Source organism: Lepisosteus platostomus, chromosome 1 (assembly GCF_059453375.1).
Source record: "Lepisosteus platostomus isolate fLepPlt1 chromosome 1, fLepPlt1.hap1, whole genome shotgun sequence".
Taxonomy (NCBI): domain Eukaryota; kingdom Metazoa; phylum Chordata; class Actinopteri; order Semionotiformes; family Lepisosteidae; genus Lepisosteus; species Lepisosteus platostomus.
In genome coordinates, this window is record NC_142611.1 from 44,728,231 (window position 1) to 44,745,729 (window position 17,499).

The window sequence follows — 17,499 nt, forward strand, 5'->3', positions numbered from 1 at the left end:
TGGAAGGTTAAATTTGATAAAAGGTACTGCTAGTTAAATCGTAAGACAACCAGTAAGTGCCAGCAGTCCCACACTGCCAATTTTGACAACATTAAACTGCAAATGCAAATGTTTATATCAAAGCCAATTTTGCAGCTTTTTCATAAGACTTGAGTGATCAGCAGTCTATGAAGATAGCTTTGCAAGTGTAATTTTTGTTGAGATCCAGTATCGTATCATTCGTACCATTAGAAGCTAATGTAACACATCCATGCTCAGAGCGAATGCCATACTGCACATCTGACTAAATGCAATGGTAATGATTTCTTTGAATTAGGCTTTATATACCTGCAGATTAATTTAATATTGCTTTCATAGAGGCTTTTTGAGATGTTATAACATTCAAAACCCTTGATACCCATAGTTCCAAAAGATATAATACAATACTGTCCTGACCAGCTGATTTATTAGTGCCAGATCTCTGAAGCTTAACTGGTACTTCTGATTCAGTAATGGGGTGTGAAACTGAAGAGACTGTGGGACATGGTCTACACAACATTCTCTATGAATCGGAGTTAGCAATATTGTAAAATATCGGCCTATCAAATACACGTCTGGTGTTAATGAATTTATTGAAGTGAAATTTACATGAAAACGTAATTTAACAGAAAAACCCATCTGATTTTAGCAGTCATAAAAAATCTTTAAAATGTATTTGGTGGGAAGCTTCAGTGAAGAACTGTCATACTTTTACATACAGTAATTTATGTAAATACTTTTAAGTATATATGAAGCTGTCACAATGTAATTATCTGAGAGCCAGTGGTGTTTACACCTCTTTAAAATGGAATGTTACCTTTGCTGTTAGTTGCTTGGTGACACAGCAATGTGGGGAAAGAAACGCGTTTTGTCTTGGATTTGAAAATAATCTGCAGTGTTCATAATTTGCGAGATATGGCACTGTTGTATTCCTAGTTGTAAAAATAAAAATATAATTTTAATTTAACAGCAGAATTTTAAAACTTTTCAAACGTTCTTGAAAAATATAAAAGGTAAGTACAGTGATATTACGTTTTCATACACTTAACTGTTAGTGTTTGCAATTGGTAACCTTTTAGAGAGGATTCTGATTGAAAAGCTTTCAAACATAATCTTACAGATGTTATAATAGCAGAACTGGCTCCTTTGTAATAGTAACTGTTGTACTAATAGTGATTTTCTGTCACCTGTTTTTGCCTCAATCTATAGTACAGAAAGTGTGGGATATATATAATTTGTTACAGAAAACTGGCGTTCAAAAATGTATATTCGAGAGTGAATATAGTAGTGTCAAGCGATTGTGTATTGAAACTAACAATAAAAGCGAACCAGTGTAAAGCGTGTAATTTCTTTGTTTTCGTTTTGTTTTAAGCGATAGCAACGATCGTGTTGCTACAGCAAACTCGCTCTTATTCCCGAGTACTGTAAACTTACAATTTCCTTAAGCCTTCAGGCTACAGAATTTGACCTGTTTAGCGCAGAGACACATTGAGCAGCTCGCGTGTTCCTTGCGGCTGTCGGGACAGAAGAATGTTACTAAATTGTAAACAGTATAGCTGTGTGGGAATTAAAAGGAAACTCCTGCCGGCCTCTCACACACGTGAAATAAATCAGGAAATCTATGTCGCGACTTCGCTGCTGCTTTTGTCTACGGATGATGTGTCGCTCGTGAGAAACGTTCAGGATCTTTTAACTCAAAGTAATCAACTTGCTCTGCAGTGATCTCGGCAGCTGAAGTAACGCATCGAGCAAACGAAAGAACAAAAGCATTTCTGGTGTGTAAATAATTCAAGAATACAAATCTGATGACATATTTTATGTAAAGTTCAGTTAATGTTTACGGTTAGGCAAGCGTCATAGATTAAAGGATTTATGATTATGGGGAAAATAAACATGGGACATCATAGGGTTGTAAACATCCAAAATCTTCTGAGCAAGTGACTGCAGACTGTCCTTGTGCTCTTGAAGCTGACAGCAGCACGTAGAGGATTTCCTGTGTTCGGCGCGGAAGAATCGCGGTTGCTCCAGTAGGTTGTGTGTTTGGCTGAATTTGAGGCGATTTCCTGTGCTGGCGGAGTGATCTTAGCTGCGCCTCTCTTCAATGTAAGTCAATGTGAATCTGCAGCTCCGGAGAACATGGCGACTTCACTGCATGAGGGACCCGCTAACCAGCTTGATCTGCTTATCAGAGCCGGTAAAGCCTTGCAAACTTTTCCTTCCGTCGCGTCGCTGCTTGATTTCGTTTTCCGCGCTTTCCAACCTGGTCCGTAAATCCAGATTTGTTAAGTTGTTTTGTAAAGTAATGGAGGGCAGATCAGGAAGTGATCACCTTGGTTAGCAACCTGCATGGCGTTCTCTGCTTTTCCTGTTTCGGGGGCTGAAAAAAGTACTTTATTCTAAAATGCACAGCAGCTCAGCTAAATGCAGATGTGACAGGATTTTCTGTTGCATTGCATACAGTTTAATTTGAGGTGTATTTCGTCTGCTTTCTGTGGATTTTAATGATGGTTGTTGTGAGTTGCTGGGAAACCAGGAAGTGTGCAAGATTGTTGTCTTTCCTACGTCTTTGCCACGCTGTCTGACTCGGAAGGACGTGCACTTCTAATCTTTTTTCTTTTTTACTGTTGTTTTTTTTGCTATATGTCACCGTAAAATGTGTAATAAGAGTGCCATTGCCCTTTTCTTATAGTTTTGAACATTCTGAGGGATTAAATTACCGGGTTGTGTTTTTTTCTTAGAATACAAATTCTGTAACGGTGGAATAATAAGACCTAACTGCATGCTCAGGTTCTCATTTGATAGGTCTAATTTTTTTTACAAAAATGATAGAGCTCGACAGATAGTTCACGTCTAAAACTATTTTGGTATATTTTATGTAATTTAGATGTACAATTCTAAATTTAATTTCATAAGAAAATGCGTGACCTGTGCGCACTGCAAAGTAGGAGGTTTTGTTGTTTTATTAGAAAACGGGGATTGGATATTAGGAGTTTTCATTTTATTAGTATGCGCGCAGTTTTTTTATAAGTCGAATGACTTATTTTAGGATTTTCTTTTTTTCTGATTATTTGATGGCGGAAGCACTGAGATCCGTGCGGACACTGTATTTTGTGACTGACAGGACCGTCCGACAAATCGGCTGTGAGAGATGTTCGAAATCCGCCACAGACCCAATAGCTGTGCGTGGTGTGAGAGGCGGGGAAGCGCCGGCTGGCCAATGGGAGTCTGGGCGGGGGATGATAGACAGGTCGCTGCGAGAGCGTCTGCGGAGGGAACTGGAGGGAAAGAGTGTAAACACGGAAGTCAGAAGGGACAGCACTACTTTTTGCAGAACCGCTATACAGGATGCAATTAAATAGTACCGTTTTAATTACCCAATTTTTAGAGATTAAAGGCTATTTATGCAACTGTTCTCCATCGTATGTTTTCTTTTGGCTTTACATTGATGTTATTCTAATGAAGAGTTTTAGTACAGCTGTTTTTTTACATGCACATTTTTAGGATAGTTGACAAAAACATCGTTATACGCTGTGTAAATATTATTGACTTACAATGTCCAATAACCTGTTACAGAGAAGCTGTCCTTTGAATTGTTAAAGCCGCACTAGATCAATGTTTACACGGTACCTATTTTTAGAGCGTTATCTTTTTTCTATCTTTTTCCACTTCCAGCAGTTAAAGAGTCTCCAGTGGCTCTTGCAGTTTTTTAACACGCTTAGAGTAGCCTTAGTTTCCTGCTCCTTTAATCGTGGCACGTTCTTCAGTTACTTCTGCCATTCATGAGTTGAAACGACAACGTAGGTGTGATTGGGGTAGAGTGAGGTGGTGTCTAATGACTCGTTTTTTAAAACTGCATTTTGGATTTTATTTTTTGTGCCCGAAGTCAAAGTCAACGGTTTCCGCAGACGACCCAATCACTTCTGTGGCCGTTTTTGTGAATTAAGTGCTTCAGATGAAGAACATCAGCGCAGTCCTGTCTTCTTTTCCTGCTGCTTCTGCTTGATTTCCTTAATAAAACTGAAATTTTAAACCTTTCATCAATATGTCATCACTGAAGTAGTATACCTTACTAAAAAATACTTGTGACTTTAAAATCAAAAGTGTAATGGATCTATATACGTTTACCTGTTTCAAACTTTATATAGACTTTCCTTTGGTTACTGGTTTTGTGTATTTCGTTACTTATTCATATTATAAGATCATACTAAAATGGATGTACAAGGCTAAAAATTCATAACTGTACAACAGTTAACTATTCTACCTTTTGTGACTTTTATCCTTTTATGTAGAATAAAATGCAGTTGATATTTAATAAACCCATTTCTGTTGTCTGTTCTTTTAAACTTAATCATATATTCAGCACTATTTTGTATCTTGATAGTCGTTATGAAGTCACTCCTTTCTCAACAAGACATTAGTAATGCCTGTTGCCAGCTTTCTAAGAAATATTCCCTTTGTCATTGTGTTGCTTTCCTGAAGCTCTTCACTGTGTACGAGCGGTTTTACTGCCGCCCAGCTTCGTGGTTCTCCCTGTTAAAATGTGTAGCAAGTGTGTAGGTCAGGTCCTCTTCAGCACATTGGCACTGGGGACTGAACACGTAGGATCACCTAAAGATAGCCCCTCTCAGGCATTCACTGCTCATGGCCAAACATGGCCAGAGCAGGGCTGTGGACGTGGCGATGGAAGACAACAGGTGGTGTGGTGTCAGTGAGGTTAGAAATGCTGGAGGAAACCTGGGAGCACGTCAGTGTGTTGTATATAGAGCTCTTTCTGTAGGTTAGGTGGTGGCTTCATTTGGGAAAAAAATGCCTATTAAATACATAATTAATAGTTGAGTTTTCCTAGCAGTATGCATAACGCTCTCGTAACATGGTAGTGTGTCAGTTCTTTTCACTTCTAAATGGGGAGGCAGTGCAAAGGGGGATAAATGATTTGCTCGGCCAACAGCTTTACCCATGGGAGCTCGTGGTGCAATAAGGTTTTTCAACATAAAGTAATCATGATTACAAGTAATCATTCAAGTGCTAAAATTCCTTCTCTTATCGAATTAACTTGAGCAATTATTCCTCGCTTTGGTTATTTTCATCCTGCGTGTTGAATGTGAACATTAATGGAAAGTATCTGCAAACTGGGTCTCTCATGCATTTGGTGTGCAAGCTATCAGCTTGGGTTTTCCATTACACAGTGTATCTTGCCTTGTTCAATCTGATGATTTTCCAGTATGTAGTCTGTTGGTTTTGACCACATTTTGACCCAAATGAGTAGTAGACGTTAGGTGATTTTAGTAGCAACGGCATGGTCCATTGCTACAGATCCAAATCTACGTCAACGTGAAAAATAACTGTGTTTGAAAGAGTTTTATTTTGAGTTTGAAGAGACAGTGATAAATGGGTATAGATTGGCATTTGTTTTCTATATATATTTCTATATACTTTGTTCAGTAAATTCTTATTCCTTGATTCACATCTTTCCTAAACAAAATTAGATTGCTTTCACCAATTACTTTTAAAGTGCACAGAGAAGGCATCACATAGTATTTAAATAGCTGCTCTGCCCTCTTGTGGTTTTTGGCCTGCTTGCTGCTATTCCCTAGATTGGAGTTGGAAAGCCGCAGATGAAAAGCGGCGTTTTCAATTTAATCCTGTAAAAGCTGCTCGAATTGTTTTGTCTTTACATACGTTAATGGAAACTTTTGATCGGCGATGTGTAACGGAAGCGTTGCAAATAACCCTTCATGAAAATCGAACCAGAAGACAACCTGTGACGCTAAAAGGCATCGGTGGTTCCTGTCTCTCTCTTTACATCAAGGATTGTCCAGCTGGTGCTTTTCTTGAAGTCCACCTTATTTCTTTCGCAGTGGAAGCGTCGGTGCATGGCAGCAATGTCCACTGCTCCGACAAGACCATCGAGGCGGCCGAAGCCCTGCTCCACATGGACTCTCCCACCAGCCTGCGGGGGGACCGCAGCCCAGGTGAGCCTCCACCGGAGACCCTTCTTCTAAACATGCCGCAGGCAGAATGGTTAGGCACTGAGCAGGTCTTAGTATTTTGTGGTCCTTTCAGCTTGTTTTATAAAATATTGAGAAAATGCATGGATTTTGTCGGTCTGTAACAGCATTTTAGGACGTGGAAAGGCTTGGAACGCAGTCTTGAACAAAGTTTCAGATCCTCAGTATCACTTAATGTGCTGTCATAGGCTTTTATTCTGCTTATTTTGTCGAACATGATTTCGCATAATTCATATAAATTGACAAATTTTATATGTCCTCTATAAGGCGTTCTATAAGGAAAATAAATTTAGAAATGAGTGCTCAGAGTTTACTGATTTATTTATACCCCCAGTGAAATTGGAACTAAATACTATATTTTATATATTATATAACAAAGATGTAGAGGTTGGATAATGTCATACTGTAATAGTATTGCGCAGAGCAAAGTTATGTTTTTAGTTTTGGACTCTAAAGATGCCAGTGTGTATTGGAGACTTCCAACTGCTGCTTTAAGAAACACTTGTCCCACAGCCTGTGGTGACAAGAAACAATTGCATTCTTTTCCTGGCTAGATTGGGACCAATAAGGGACACTGCACTAGAGATTCAGCCTTTTACGGTTAGCCAGCCCCCTTCTTGTGGACGTCAGTGACCAATTGTCTGCATTCTTCTGAGAGTTGTTTGACCTTATCCATAATGCTCAGTGCTACTACAGATTGCCTTCTGTGCATTACCTCATTATATGCTCCAAGTAAATGGGGAAACGTTTTGAGACCTCTGTGTAGTTTCAGATGATTCTATTAACTTTCAAAGAGCATAGTGTTATTTGAGAATTTATTTAAAGGAATATTTATTTAAAGGAGTATTCAGTGGTGTGCATAAATATGACCCTCATATTCTTTATAATTCAATTATGACAAATATAACTTTTCTCTGTGCAGTGTTATTATGCTTACAATATAGGAGTTTTGGAATTGGTTTAAGCAATTGTTTATGCATTATCCAATCTGTAATTAATTTTTTTCATGATGTTTTTGTTCCTGTTTCATCAGGGGTATGAACAGATCTGGAGGGCACTTTCCATATAGCTAATTGGTGGTGCCTGTGTAAAAACCTGTGCCTTAAATTTAACTTCCTGGAGCAGTTTTCTTGTCTGTGTAAAATAAATGCAGTTAAGCAGAATAACAGTTTTATTAACTATTCATCAATGAAAGCCGATAACCTTTATTTTTCCCTGTTAAAATAATGACCAGAAATCAGTAGAGCTCATTACCTAAAGTAACAGAGTAAAGATAAACTCGCATAACGTATTCAAACAAGTAAACAATGACAAGGAAATATAGAAACAAACCAGAATGCTTTTTTGGTTCATATTGTTTACCCACCTTGCTCCTCAGTCTGATATTATGTCAAGAGAATGCTGTGTTCACTACTCACGTAGGTTAGTTTATAAACAGATTTCTATTATGTTACATTTTAAGAATAGTTTTTTTAAAACTGGTTTAGGTATTTGCAACGTCTTTTGTATGGTTAATGCTGTATGATACTGAGACATTCCTATTGAGACACCGGGTAGAGTTATTTTAAAGTAAGCCTCTGAGGCAGAGGTCATGAAATAACCATCTTTCAGGCTGATGCTAGCGTGGAGGTTGGGGATTGTTCAAGGAGACCATCTATGTGCCGAAATGGGGGTTAACTCTTGTAAGGTCACCCTGAGCGCATCTTAAATGCCAATTTGAGAGCCGAGAATGTTCACAGTATACAATTTAAAATGCTTTTCGTAGCTGGGAGATCATTAAGTGTTTTCTAAGCTTCAGCAGGCTTGACACGGTCCACAGTAAATATTATAAATTGACCTAAGCAAACTTAGATCACTCCATTTAGCATGCAGGTGATGTAAGACGATTGTCAAAGTTGAGGCACATCTGAAACCAACTGTTATCTCGTTTAGGTAAATATATGCCATCTGTGGGTAATTCAGGGTAACCTGAATTGGTGGTACATATAGAACTTGTGATATACAGATAGGTGTGATACAGAATATATTGTTTCTGTAATGATTTATGAAGAAGTATTTTTAATCAAATTGTAACGAAATCAGCTACAAAAGGCAAGGGTGTGAGTTGTGGGTACTGAGCATACGAGTTCCTCCAATAAAGTTCCAAAGTGCTGCGAAACTTACGTGGCATCAGAGTGATTGGTAGGTGAGGTGCACCTACTATATTAATGTGAAACTGCTCTGTACCAAGTCTTTAGCTCTCAGGGATATTACGTGGGCTGTAGACGTATTATTTCTTGGTCATTTCTGAATAAAGTGCGTATCTTGTGACTTGTGTCGTGCCGCGTGCTCAGGGGAGGAATAAGGGAGGAATACTCTGGAAGGTTTGTACTGAATAGGATGCATGTGTCTCTTCAGTGGAGGTGTTTGTGCCTCCTTGCGTGACGACACCCGAGTTCATCCACGCTGCCATGAGGCCGGATGTCATCACGGAGACTGTGGTGGAGGTGTCCACTGAAGATCCCGAGCCAATGGAGGTCTGTGCTGTCATGGAAACTCCAGAAAGTGAGCCTACAAAGAAAAGGAAAGGTATGAACGAATGAATTTGACCTAGTATATAACTTACTTGCCATTACCCTTGTGTAAGTAAATTGCTCTTGTAATTCTTTAAGAGCTGGTGAGTAATGTAAGACCACTACCAGAAGTGGTAGCCTGAATAAGCACAACTTATTACAGATTTTAACAGCTCTTTGCTCTAAGGCTGAAGTTTAGAAATTTTGGCACTGAGTATGAAACACCTTAAGGCAAGACTGTCTTGTTTTACTTAAGCTCAAAAGAAATAAGAGATTTGAAGTTGACTATATTCTATGAAATTGTCTGAATGGGATATTTTTGGCTGTCTTTCAGCCCTCCTTGTTACTTATATGTGTAGAACTTTGACACTGGATTTAACAACCCTTTCCTTGTAATGTGATGCAGGTTCTAATACTTTCGAGACGTTATTAGTGACTTTTCTGTACAATTCTAACCTATTGTTTTGAACTGGAAGAAAGACATCCCCTTCCAAAATAATCTCCTTAAACCCTTTGTTTCTATCCGGTTGCTAGAAAAACCACATCTTAATGAATTTCTGAGATCTGATAGTCTCTATAAAGTTTTGTGGTTTCATTCCAGATTTTAATTTCTATGTAATCAATAAAGTGCATGATCTTTGGTAAAACTGAATTTTTTTCTGCTTTTCTCTTCTCTTTAGCAGGGAGAAAGCCAAAGACTCATCAGGCAGCTGTTTCCAATGGGTCTCCTGATTTGGGTATAAAGAAAAAACCCAGAGAAGGCAAAGGTAATTTACAGCACACAGAATGAAGGAGAGCACAGAACAAAATTAGCAAATATTAGGGAAATGCTATTTGTTTTGTTTAAATAATTTCTTGTAATTTAATACTGTGTGGAAGTTTATTGTAATCTGTCATGATTTTGATTGATGTTGCCTCCCTACTAGTCTTGACAATGTGTCTGTAAGTTTTTTTTCTGGCACTGGATACAGGTAATACCACCTATTTGTGGGAGTTCTTGCTGGATCTTCTCCAGGATAAGAATACCTGCCCCAGGTACATCAAATGGACCCAGAGAGAGAAGGGCATCTTCAAACTGGTGGACTCCAAGGCTGTGTCCAAACTGTGGGGCAAACACAAAAACAAACCCGACATGAACTATGAGACAATGGGCAGAGCACTTAGGTAAGGACCAGAAAAGCAGTTGTCAGTGGTTACTGAGGGACAGTTCCTCTGTGCAGATGTGTGTCCAAAAGCACAGAACAGCCCAAGCATAAGAATCACTCATCTCATGCTTTTACAAAGTCTCACAAGACTCATTTTCTTCATGAGTTCCAAAAGTTTTGAAAGCTGAAATTGAAGCTAGTAGCTTGAAAAGACTAAATGAAATAGAAGTACATTGCTCCAGTCCCCTTTTTAAAATGTCATTCTCAGACTGCCAACATTTTTAAATACAGAAATAATGCATATTTCACAAGCAACAGTCAATAACAAAATAGCCTAAAGACATTAACTACAGAATGCTTTTGCAGTATAATGTTTCCATTCCACTTTTGTCTTGTTTCTTCTGGATTAGTGGTTTTCTGATGTTAAATCACTGCTTGGCTACTGGATTGATGCTCTCAGTTGCTGAATTCGCTACTCAAAGCACATTTGCCATAGAGATCAGGGTGACCAGAGTCCCAGTCTATTCCCACACCTTCAGTTTTTTATTCGCTGACTATTGTTGTAGTTGTACTTTCATTTTATGTTGTAATTTAGCCAGTTTGCAAATCTTAGGTTGAGATTTTGTGTGCAGCTGTTTAGAATGTTTTTAACATTGAAAACTGCTTTTTAAATGGTATATTATTACATACTGAGGAAATTCTAGAAAATTACTGTTAAATATTAATCCTTACACTTAAATAGCATTTTTCTGGCCACTCCACTCAAAGTGTAGCACCAATCTGGATGAGATGACATCAGCCAAAGTGCACCAGTACACTTACCACACATCAGCTATCAGTGGGGAGGAGAACAGAGTGATGAAGCCAATTCATAGATAGGGATTATTAGGAGGCCATGACTGGAAAAGACCAGGGGGAAATTTGGCCAGGATACTCTGCTCTTTTTGAGAAATGCCCTGGGATTTTTAATGACCACAGAGAGCCAAGACATTGGTTTTACGTCTCATCCGAAGGACGGTGCCTTTTTACAGTATAGTGTCACTATACTGGGGCCTTAGGACCCACACAGATCGCAGGGTGAGCGCCCCCTATTGGTCCCACTAACACCTCTTCCAGCAGTAACCTTAGCTATCACATTAGATCTCCCATCCAGGTACTGACCAGGCTCACACCTGCTGAGCTTCAATGCGTTGCCAGGTGTGAGTTACAGGGTGATATAGCAGCTGGTAGTTGCTTAGCAGCTGCTGCTGTTTACATATAGGTGAAAAAAAAAGGATATGGATCTATTGCAAACTTTTTTTTGTTTTGAATAAACCTCTTTATAATGTCAGCCTCTAGATCTTTAATCTTAATCTTATGGTATTAGCAACAGCACAGTATGAATAGATACAGCAGTCAAATTTACAGAGTTAAGCTCGCTTTGCAGTAGAACTGTTGCAGGTGTGGTGAGGTTTATGTAAATTGGTAGAAAGCTTAAAAATGACAAGTTAATGGCTTAGTTTTACTTTGTAATTCAGACTGTTTTCAGAAGTGGAATAGAAGGTTTTGCATGAGATTTTTGCGTCCTGCAATCCCAAAATTCACAAGCCAGTTAATTTTGCTTTAATTATTTGATACGACTTGGAAATTAGTCTGACATTGACTCGAAGAACCCTTTCCTTCGCCCAGGTATTACTACCAAAGAGGTATCCTGGCGAAGGTGGAGGGACAGCGGCTCGTCTACCAATTCAAAGAGATGCCAAAAAACATTGTGGTGATCGACGACGACAAATCCGACCCAGGCGGCGAGGAGCTGCTGAGCCCCACTGCCGACAAGTCGTACGAGCGCGTGCCCCCCTCCTCGGAGAGCCTACTCACCTCCGCCGAGCTGTCCAAGACCCCCGGGATCCTGCGGGGCGGGGGGAGGACGCTGGTCCACCACAGTCCCGCGAAGGGAGGCAAGACCGCAGCGTCCGCGTCCCCCGTGCCTCGGATAGTGAGCGTCACGTACGCGGCGCAGCACCAGGACGCCTCCCCGCCGCAGTCGCACGCCACCGTCATTCCCGCGGCATCTGGAGCCAGGTGAGGAGGTCCTTCTTCCCGCCGTGGAGCTGAAGCGGAGTGGAAGACGTTAAAACCCAACAGTCTCATGCTCTGGGCTCTAAGAGTTTTTTTCTGGAAAACATAAAGTAATGTGTTCTGAAAAAGAGCATGAGGTTCTTCTGTCTCCATGTAATTAGAAAACCATTATTTCTGCTTATTTGTTTTAAATGCTCTGATGTTACAATATGTAAGTGTTTGTACCCAGCACTGTTCTACCCTTTTTTCACTCCAAGTGGCCTCACGTGTGTCTTTAAGGAAATATTTCTTCCAGTGAAGTTTCAAAGCGAGTTCAAAAAAATGAGAGCTGTCAAAGTCTGAGATTTGCATTTGATTTGGAAGGATGTAAGTCTAAATCCTAGACAGTTTTTATTAGCAGTGAAATGTTAAAATCATCCAACAAGTCTCCTCCCTGTCCTTTGAGAACAGATGTTCTTGAGAACAGAACTTCTGTAGGCTGAATTGGTTCTGTTCAGTCTTCAATCTTTAAAACCCCTCAAAGGGCCAAAGGTTTATGGAATACAAATATTTTTACAAATAGTGCACAAAGCTTAGTGACTACAAAAAGCTATACCCTATCTGCCGCTGATATCTCTGAAAATTATATTCTGAATTTGGTGTGGGTCCATGGAGTTCCCCTTGCCGTTTTGAGGTTTTAAAAACTTTCTTTAACTCAGCAGGACAGTTCGTGTGGCCATGCAGGTGCCAGTCGTGATGACGACGTCGCTGGGTCAGAAGATCTCTACCATGGCTGTCCAATCTGCCGGCTCCTCAGTCCTTACCAACACCAGCCCCTCGACGGCCTCGGCACCCAAGGTGGTCATCCAGACCATCCCCACCATGATGCCCGCCACTGCCGAGAACGGAGACAAGATTACCGTACAGCTTGCCAAAATCATTACCATCCCTGCCACGCAACTCGCTCAGTGCCAGCTAAACACCAAGTCCGGGCTGCCTGGGACCTCTAATATCAACCTCGTAGGAACCCCGCTGGCTGTCCGAGCGCTCACCCCTGTGTCGGTAGCGCCAGGGACCCCTGTCGTGAGACTGGCCATGCCAGCGCAGCACCACCAGCAAACCAGCCAGGCTGCCAGCCACACCCCAGCTCGGGTTGTCAGCGCCATCATCAGGCGGCCGGAGGTCAAGCAGGAGTGTGCATTGCAAGCCACAGTGAAGAGTGAAGTGCATCCACACCCCATAGGGGAGACGACAGCTGTGGACAGTGTCACAGTGAAATCAGAGGAGGCCGAATGCTGAGATGGAAAGATTGGGAGACGGCACATTAAACTGACATTTTTTTAGATTTGCCGTTCAAACTCAGTGACTGAGAGGCTCATCCAGTGAGAGAATAAATAATCTGGTTGTACCAACAAAAAACAAAGCAAAACCATCCAGTGCTCATTTTATTTTAGATTATTCAACAGTCAAACTGACTTTAAAAACTGCAAAAGGACTTGATCTGAGACTTTTTTTATGTCCGTCCCATGGTTTTTGATGGGATTTTGAACCACATCAATTTCACGTGAGAGACTGATGCGAATCAGCAGTGAATAACAGAAGCATAGGAAGCATTTTGCAGTGTGGATGAGAGAAGGGACCAAACAGACACTACAGTTTTACCCAGACACTAAATGTCCAGAACACTAAAAGTAAATTAACCAACAGTGATCTTTTGGAATGGGTGGGACAATTTAAACTTTGTAACACTTTTGTCTAATACAGTTTCTGCATTTAAAATGCAAACCAGCAAATTGTTTGACTATCACTGTGTGCACATAGTACCCCCTTTTTTTGGTGCTAAGTGAAAGCTTAACAGGTATTTGCCTGGAAAGTGGAGTCATGTGGCAAAGCTGTTTCTGGACAGCTTGTGAATGAGGGAAGTAAAAAGGGACTTTGTATATGTCTGCTATACAGTCTAAAAGAAATTCAAAGAAGCAGCCTTAGATTAATCATTTTCTTCTGTTTTTTTCCATTTCTAAAAAAATAAGCTAACTAGCTTTATGTGTAAAGTTTTTTTTAAAACCTTGTACCAAGCACAGTATTATAGAAATAAGGCAACATTTTGTATTATAGTTTAAAATTCTTTCCAGGATTTCAGTTTCAGCAGTGTTTTTTGCTGTAATTTGCCTGTGTCCCATTGCCTTGGCGTTTGTATGGACATTTCAGTTTCGGAGCATTTCTGCTACTTAAAAGGTCACGCTCAGCATGCATCCTTGCAGCTCGTTCTAAACTTTTTCCTTTTTTGTTTTTTTTTTAGTAATTGAAGAGGGAGAGAAAAAAGTTCGTGTTCAGACTGAACTAGTTTGTATATTCAACATTTGAAGTATATTCTATTTTGTTGTACTCTTGTTTCAAAGTGTATTCAAGTAGATTTTACTGAAATATAAAAAATACAAAAAAACTTTTCGAATGTTTCGATGACCTTTATATATGACAGAACAGCATGTCTGTGCTCCCCCCCATAGCTTTTCTTTTAAGATTCTTAAGAAGAAAAAAAAATCATCAGCTTTAATATGCCAGAGCTTTAACAATTTATCTTAAGTCCAAGAAGGCCCTTAACTTATAGATATTGCCAGTACCAGTTTTTACACCTTTAGTAGACATTCAGGAGCTGTAGTATGTGTACTTTTGTTAAAAAAAAAAGCTGATGAACAATGATTTGGGTGAGTAACAACATCTTTACTGATTAGTACTGCACACTGCAGTGTATATTGATTACTTCCTTAACACTTCTTCAATTGTATTAAACTGTGTCCCTGCCCTCAAAACGGACAACGTGTTTTATGTCTGCTCCAGTAGCTTCAAATGACTTGTCTGCCCTGACAGTCTGAATACAGTTAGATTTGTGGGATTACAGACAAAGCCTAATCTTTGCAGCACTTATCTCTGTGTGAGCCAAAGAACATCAAGAGCTATTTGATAAACGGTGAGGTGTTTATTTTAATATGTCAGATCATTTTGCCCAGTGCTGCCTGGAAGAGTTCTGAATCATTGACGAGAAAATCAAAATGAATTAGAAAATAAATGAATCCATTTCTTGTGACCTTGAACTTTTCAACTGTGATCAGTAAAATCGGAAAATTCTTCAGCCTTCAAGGACCAGAGTTCTCCTAATTGAATTGACTATTTGGTTAATCAATTAACATGCAAGTGTTCCTCTAAACAAAACAGGTAATTCAGGTGATTTACAAGACAAACTGCATTGGATTTATCCAGGTTAAGGGATGGGAGACCCTTGGTTTAAAGGAACCAAATCCAGTTTTCTCATTTAAATATTTAAACAATATATACAAATTTATAGAAAGGTTGAGATGGCAACAATGTGAGTATGACTACTCTTAATCTTTAACAACAAACTGTTTTAGATTTTTCTATGATGTACAAGAAGAATTTATTTTTATAAAGCGCTTTTCAGAGAAATGAGCACTCCTGTGCTAAACAAATGAAAAGTATGAAAGGATACAAAAAGTAAAAAAAAAAAGATTTTGAAAGGAGTGTGGAGATAAACTGTGTCTAGATTAAAGCAAAATGGACCAAATAATAACCATTAAAGAGTATCATTTATGGAGTTATAAAACCAGCCATCCATTTCTTGACCGTTTCATCCAATTCAGGGTCGCTGGGGAGCCGGAGCCTATCCCAGCAAGAAACAGGCACTAGGCAGGATACACCTTAGACTGGACACCACTCCTTTGCAGAGAACACAGAGACGGAAACATGCATTCACACCAGGACCTATTTCCCTAGAAGTCAATTAGCCAACCAGTATGTCTTTGGACTGTGGAGAAACCCACATGAACATGGGGAGACCATATAAACTCCACACAGATAGCACCACAGGCCCAGAATTTTACCCAGTGCTGAGAGGCAGCAATGCTAACTTGTACCACCATGCTGCCCAGTTTGTAAAAATGCTTTTATTGTTCACAAACAGCAAAAGAGGAAGCATTCCTTAGAACGGTAGCATATCATGACGCAGTCAAGGGCGTTAAGGCAAATATTTTGAGCCCATGCATATATATTTTTTTCTGTACCTTTGGAACACTGAGCAAAACTATGTTCTAGGACAAAGAGGATCAACAGGCCTTTGATGTAGTATATGGCTCCACACTCGCAAAGAGCTTTATGCGTAGACAGATTTATAACTTAATCCTTGATCCTTCAGGAAGTGGATGTTTTTTTTAATAATGCCGAGATCGTGCTGAACTCCCTGGTTATTGTGGAAATGGCGACAGCATTGTGTACAAGTTGTGGAGATGAAATATGACGAGGTACCTAAGAAACGTGTGGAAAGGTATTACCTTGATGTTTCAAAAGTGGAACTTTAGGTTTTTAAAAATAAAAATCTGAAATGACGTTTCTCAAAGGACAAATTTTGATTTGAATGCCTAGGTTTTTCTTCATCTCAGCTTTTTACCTTGATTAATTAATGGAGAAACCATTCAAATATTATGTAAATAAGTTTATATTTTTAAGTTGAGGTCTCAATAGCATCAGTCTTTAATAAGGAAAGGGTAGGTTTAATATTTGTATGGTAATCCATTTGTCAGCCAATCATACACAGATTGTATGATGAAAACAGAGCTATTGATTGGATTAAACAATAAATGTAGCTGATAACACCAGCACAACACAGTTTACCTGATGTTTTTGGATAATGAATCTTTGTGGAACACCTAGAGTGACATCTGATAAAAAAAAATAATAAAGGTATCTTCCTCATTAGAAAATGAATCATGGGGAAAAAAATGAAAATGGGATTCAAAATAGAACAATACATATCCAAACAGCTACCCTTGTTTTTTGAGAGAATTAAATTAGAATGGTTAATTATGTCAAAATTTGTATTTGAGTCTAATAATAATTGGAATATGGCAAGAAAACAGCATTTCATTTTTATGATTTAATTAGATTCAGCTGACATTTAAAAAAAATCTTTAAATTTCACAATATTGACTACTGTTCTCTAGATTGACATATTCAATGGTTTATTATCTTTAGAACTGAAGATATGAATTTCTATATTTTGTTATTACATTTCATGTAATCAATGCAACAAAAGGTTTTTCAGATACTTTAAGGTCTGAATAGTATTCTGATCTCACTGAAGACCCTATATTTGTGAATGTCTTACAAAGCAAAACAATGGTCTTGTAGTTTGATTGTACCATTTGCATTTGATATGTTTAACTAAACCATGTGATTTCATTAAACCATGGGTAGTATTTTAGTCCAGTACACTTTTGAGAGTAGCATTGTAATTATCATCCAGCCCTTCAATTGAGTCTGAATGTAAGAGATTTGAAGCAGACACAAATTGCTAGTTCATGAACTGTGAGACCGTGCCCTCAATGGAACTGGGTAGTAATAGCTCAAACAGAACAGTGTAACACCCAGACAAGGTAATATCCTTCTTAAGTTGCTTAGCAAAAATAAGTCAAAATCCAGGGGGAGTAAGTTAACCTTTGAGGCAGATGTACAGTACAATAAATTGAAGTGTTGTTGGGTCCTCAGTTGTAATTGTTTTGTTTTCTGCATTGCAACCTGAAATGGGTGAAGTGGTTAGAAAACAGATTAAAAAAACAACAACAACTGGTAGGTATGTTCAGATAACCTGGTTTAAAAATAATTTAAAATGAGATAAAGAATTCAAAGTACAATTCTTACATTTGGTCTTTTTTCCAGAATCTTTTTAAA

The 17,499-nt window shown here is 39.0% G+C and overlaps 1 protein-coding gene across 7 annotated transcripts in view; it reads left to right on the plus strand.

The window, feature by feature from the left end:
• LOC148678008 (ETS-related transcription factor Elf-2-like) overlaps positions 1 to 14,570 on the plus strand; it is a 54,809-nt gene extending 40,239 nt beyond the window's left edge. For 3 of the 7 annotated variants that reach the window (XM_088629994.1, XM_088630001.1, XM_088630007.1), the window contains exons 4-9: positions 5,877 to 5,990; positions 8,424 to 8,594; positions 9,259 to 9,345; positions 9,550 to 9,742; positions 11,392 to 11,784; positions 12,480 to 14,570. In XM_088629994.1, the coding sequence (XP_088486120.1) occupies positions 5,877 to 5,990; positions 8,424 to 8,594; positions 9,259 to 9,345; positions 9,550 to 9,742; positions 11,392 to 11,784; positions 12,480 to 13,059 (1,538 nt within the window). In that variant the 3' untranslated portion in view covers positions 13,060 to 14,570. Of the gene's footprint in view, positions 1 to 1,821; positions 2,213 to 5,876; positions 5,991 to 8,423; positions 8,595 to 9,258; positions 9,346 to 9,549; positions 9,743 to 11,391; positions 11,785 to 12,479 lie in introns of those variants that run through there. The other 4 variants (XM_088630032.1, XM_088630043.1, XM_088630016.1 and 1 more) reach the window with 4 other exon arrangements.
• The last annotated feature ends 2,929 nt before the right edge of the window (positions 14,571 to 17,499 follow it).